Source organism: Mandrillus leucophaeus, unplaced genomic scaffold (assembly GCF_000951045.1).
Source record: "Mandrillus leucophaeus isolate KB7577 unplaced genomic scaffold, Mleu.le_1.0 Scaffold433, whole genome shotgun sequence".
Classification (NCBI taxonomy): Eukaryota; Metazoa; Chordata; class Mammalia; order Primates; family Cercopithecidae; genus Mandrillus; species Mandrillus leucophaeus.
In genome coordinates, this window is record NW_012104621.1 from 625,393 (window position 1) to 630,601 (window position 5,209).

Below are 5,209 nucleotides of genomic sequence, written 5' to 3' on the forward strand. Positions count from 1 at the left end.
TTAGCTCTTTTCTATACAATAATGAAACATCCCAAACATCACCCCCAGGGAACAGCTCTTGTGAAGATAACCCCTAACATGAGCAATGTGTCCTTGACACCAGCAGGACATTTCTAGTTCCTACTATCCCCAAGGGCTCACTCCAGCATGGCACTGGAGCGCTCAATGTCATGGCTGCCACCATAGGCAGGAAGGACAGCGTGGCAGGCAGGGGTGGAAGAGTCCAGGTTCAAATCCTTTCTCTGCCAGGTCTTAGCCTCAGTTTCTTCTTCTTTAAAATGGGCACAGGAATCTATTCCCTCCCCAGCCCACTCCCCAAAGGCTGCTGTGAGGAACAATTGCAAGACCCTTTACAAAATGTAAAAGACCTCTGCAGAGGGACTTGAGGACTCAGCAGGGTGTGCTGTCCCTAGGCAGTCTCCTCTAAAGCTCTTTGCCTGCATGAGACCCTCCTCTGGTCTCAGGTGACAGGCACCAGGAGCCATGACTACAGCCCTCACTCTGGGGAGCCAAGCACATACTCTTACTGTTGCCAGAGCCACCACACTGCTGGAGGAACCAGGGCTTTCCTTTCTGCTTGCCTTTCACAAGAATGATATGGCTTGCAGGAGGGAGGATGGCTTCTAGCTAGCCCAGTCTGTGAATGTGGAAGCTTCATCCCCCTAGAGCTCTTCCTTGTTGATACTTGTTTCCTTCTGCTTGTGCCAGCAATAGCCCTAGAATTGCACAAATCCAACCATCCAAGGGCTAACCAGCAGGTAAGACAGTCACCCAGATGCACATGGTCACAGGAGACAGTACTGTGGGGTGAGCAAAAACAGTACCAGAGGGAGACTCAAATGCCCAGGGATCTGGCTGCCAACCACTTGAGCTAGGGCAAGTTGTTAATCATTTCCTTTTTATCTGCAAATGAAGATAATGACCACAGCCTCCCATCCTTGGGGTGAAGGGAGAAAATGGATGTGACTGCGTTATTAACTGTGTGGATCTGTACAAATGAAAGGGATCAATATTATTATTATAGCGTGTGGTGCTTTGTCCCCCTACCTCGTCAATTATATCGGTCATTGATGGCTGGAATGAAAAAAATCTTCCCAAATGCCTCTGAGATTTCTTTAAAGTTAATGGTGCTAGGGAAAGAAAGAATATCAAGTCATCCCCCAGGACCCTATCTGCTTGTATTAAAAAGCACACAACCAAAGATTTTAATAATCAATGCACTGAACAGCCCTGATAATTTATGCTAATAGTCACGTTATGATGTGGAACGAGAAACAGCTTAATCCTGCTCCCTGCAGTCTCCGCCTCAGATCTCCTCCCTCGGCATGAAAGGGTTTTGAGCACAAACCCCCTTCTTTGTCCCTCTCACGAAGTGGCAATTGCTGCCTCTCCTGGTTACCTGGTAACACATATTAGCACAGACCTAGGTTTCTAAGTGGAGCTGGAATTTCAACCAAGGTGTATTTTCTAAGATTCAGGGTCTCAGGAGCTCACTGAAGCTGCCAGGGCTCAATGCCCTGCTGTCTTGCCGTCTGTAGGATCCCAACCCTTTCCCAATGCTAACAAATAGGGCACACACACTGAACAGTCCAGCCTTTAAAGTAATGAGAGCAATCATCATCATCATAATACTAAGGCCATACCACCTTACCAGTGAGAAGCTCAACCAATAATTCAGAATGTATTGAAGACCCAAGTATGAATAATTCTTACTGTTGGAAATTGTTTTTGCATCCTTCTTCTAATTTTGTTTTTGTATTTTTAGTACAGACAGGGTTTCACTGTGTTAGCCAGGATGGTCTCGATCTCCTACCTTGTAATCCACCCGCCTTGGCCTCCCAAAGTGCTGGGATTACAGGCGTGTGCCACCGTACCTGGCCTGCCTGGCTATTTTCAGAGGGTCGCCGCACAGCTAGTCTGCTAGCAACCTGATCAGTAAGGTGCTGTGCACCCGCCACGCTTGAATCTTGGGGGTTTCTCAATCTGGGTCCACCTTCCTGTTTTTCCCAAGGTTCGTCACTTGTCCCTCTATTTAGCACTGGGCTATAGCTCCTGAGAGAAGCCTTGAAGGATGGGGAGAGCATCCCAAGGCTGGCAAGGGGGAGGCACAGCATGAACTGAGGCTCAGAAGTGGGAACCCTTTGGTGGGTGTGCAAGTGGGCCCATGGGGCCGAGGCCTGGTAGGATGGTTGGGAAAGGAGAGGACACCCCAGAGTAGTTTGGGGTAGGCCATTGCAAGCCTTGGGTGCCAGGCCGAAGGCGGAAGTTTCATTCTGCACTTTGGGAGACTGAGGTGGGAGGATTGCTTGAGGCCAGGAGTTCAAGGATAGCCTGGGCAACACAACAAGATCCAGTCTCTACAAAAAATTCTAAAAATTAGCTGGGCAAGATGGCATGTGCCTATAGTCCCAGCTACTTGGAAGGCTGAGGCAGGAGGGTTCCTTGAGCCCAGGATCACAGTGAGCTGTGATCAAGCCATTGTACTCCACCTGGGAGACACAGTGAGACCCTATCTCAAAAAAAAAAAAAAAAAAAAAGATGGATGCAAAAGCAATTTCCAACAGTAAGAATTATTCATATGTGAGTCTTCCATACATGTGTGTGGATCAAAGAATCACTCTCATTATGTGGCAGTTTGGGGCGCTTCAGGGCATAGGAGGAAAGGGCAGAATTTAAGCCTGAAAACTGCTTCCCCAGGCTCCTGAGAGGCACGTATAAGGACCCTCATACACTGTCAGCAACACAATAAATACTTCCCGAGGCCTCATTCCATGAAATCTAGGTGCTTGGGTTCCAAAGGAGTCAGGAGGGGTGATTTTCTTGCCAATATTGAAGCAGAACAGCCCTGCTCTGACTCACAGTCTGTTTCCCTTCAACCGGGGTCCCCAGGGGCATTGTTAAAAAATGCTCCCGCTGTGTCTTCTGAATAAAAGATGGCTTTAGGGCAGCACAGAATGAGCTGCTGCCTGGGCTAGGAAACATCCCCTGTCCAAACCTTCATGCTTTATCTGGACACAAGAGCAGAGGCCACACAAGCACTTCAGGACAGACAGTGACAGGCAAACAGTGCCCGGTTCTGTGGTGGATGACACAAAGGCTGATGCAGAAGAAGGGCTGAACCCCGGGGAGGCCTGACGCCTGTCGCTAATGAGATCATGAAAAGCAGTTCTGAGTTGCTTCCGTGTGGCCCCACGAACATCTTTATTCCCTGGGTCTGTGCCTGGAGTGGGCGTCAGAGCCCGTAGATCAGAGTGGAGGGGCTGTCACATTTACTTGTCATTTGGTAATTTTCAGTGAATTAGGGGTATGGAGTTTCCATCTGCCATCTGGCCTCACTCTGGTAACCATGGTAACCACCATCTGCCTGACTTAATGCTATCAAGTCCTATGCCGAAAGAGCACTGGACAGGGTGTTGGGACCAGGGAGCTGGTCATCCTTTACTGGTCACCCTGGACAAGGGCTCTGACCTTACTGGGTCTCAGTCTCTTTCTCTGTATAACAGCAGATTTGGTCTGAATGTCTTTAAGGTGCCTTTCTCTTAGGAAGAGAATGCCACTCTGGGGAGAAATTATCTAAGACCATCAGCACCACTTAGAGTCTAGGGACCTGGTCAGCATTTCTTATGTCTCCTGCATATGGAGTTAAAGTGTTACCTGTCTGGAGACAAAGAGAATTGCCTGTGAATTAACTGCTGAGGAAAGCAGATTATAAAAACGAGTGATAGGAACTAGCAAAAAGAAAGAGACAGGACTGCTTAAGTGCCACATGGCGGAGACAAACTGTTCCAAGTGAGAGGGACCTCAACAATGACTCCACTGGGGCTGATATGGCCAGAGAGGAGAAGGGGCCTGTCCAGGGCCACTCAGGGAGCCAGCGGCAGCACAGATGCACCCCCAGCCAGCTCTGTCCTCCATGGGGAGCTTCAGCTAGGAACAGTCAATGGTGACTTTCCTGTGCTCAACTGGCCACACACTGGTTTTACATTTCCCAGGACAGAAGGCTTCCTGCCCCATCTCCAACAACCCATTGTGTCTCCTGGACTTGGGTACATCTACCTGAACTACTTGAGGGGAAAGACTACTAGATCCTTCTTAAGGCTTGGGAAGAACCCCACCCCAAGCTTCTTTCTTGAAGCTAAGTCATTACATTGTCTTAGGCCCTAAAGTCTGGACTTGGTCTCTGGGCTCAGGCCAGAATTATTTCCCAGAAGCCTGAACCCCAGGCTGAAACCTAGGCTCCTTGGGACTCACTGGTTGCCGTCTCACTCACCCTAAACTCTTCACTGCCCACTCCAGACAGAGTACACAGGGGCACTTCTCCAATACCTAACGGGCGGGATACGCTCATGCTTAGGAAGCCGGCAAAGCAGTACTAATGTTTTGGTTTCTTTTTGTTTGGTTTTCAAAAGGTACATAAAGAGAGTGGGCAACTATAGCACACAGAGATTATTTTACTTTGATGTTAATGAAGCTTAAGTTTCTAAGTCCCTAACATTTCATAATAAGTTTCGAAGTCCCTAGCAGTTCTATTCCTTTACTTAAGACAGGATTCTCCAAATTATATATGTTTTAGACCCTCGAAACCTGGGTCTGCCCCTAATAGCACCACAAGATCTTTTCAGATCTTAGGTCTCCAGAGGTCTTACTTTTCCTGGGTGGAGCTCCCTCAGCATCCCAGCTCAGCCCCATCCCACACCTGGGGCCCTGGTGCTCTGGTGCTATGGCCTGGTGACTCCTGATTCCCCAGTCTGGAACTCATCCTCCTCCCGCATCTTCAACTTCCCTTCCTCCCCATTCAAACAATCCACCTAGCGCTGGATACCTGGGAACTCTGATCCCCCTCCTCAACTCCCAGTCTCCTGCCCGGCAAACATACCATGCCTACAAATAAGTGACTGCATCAGCAGGTACTTACGTACCAAAAGGGGTAGCAGGCTCACCAAAAATTCTACTAGCACGGTGAGTGGCGTCTCCAAGGATTCTCGTCCCAGTCTCTCTGAGCACGAGGGGAGATACGAAATACTGCTCTCTAAAGGGAAACTGAGTCCCAGGCAGAGCCGTCCACCACTGGGCAGGGGGATCCTTCGCTCCACACCCCAGAGGGTTGGAATCTCCCCTTCTCTACCCACCCGATCCCCGACCCCCACTCACCGAACTCGCAAGGGCCGTCGCGTGCCTTGTGCAGGTGACCGGGGTGCGCGCGGGGCTT

The 5,209-nt window shown here is 49.5% G+C and overlaps 1 protein-coding gene across 1 annotated transcript in view; it reads right to left on the reverse strand.

The window, feature by feature from the left end:
- IGFBPL1 (insulin-like growth factor binding protein-like 1) overlaps window positions 1-5,209 on the reverse strand; it is a 32,805-nt gene that overhangs the window by 11,424 nt on the left and 16,172 nt on the right. The window contains exon 3 of the mRNA XM_011993774.1: window positions 5,152-5,206. Within this exon, the coding sequence (XP_011849164.1) occupies window positions 5,152-5,206 (55 nt within the window). The remainder of the gene's footprint in view (window positions 1-5,151; window positions 5,207-5,209) is intronic.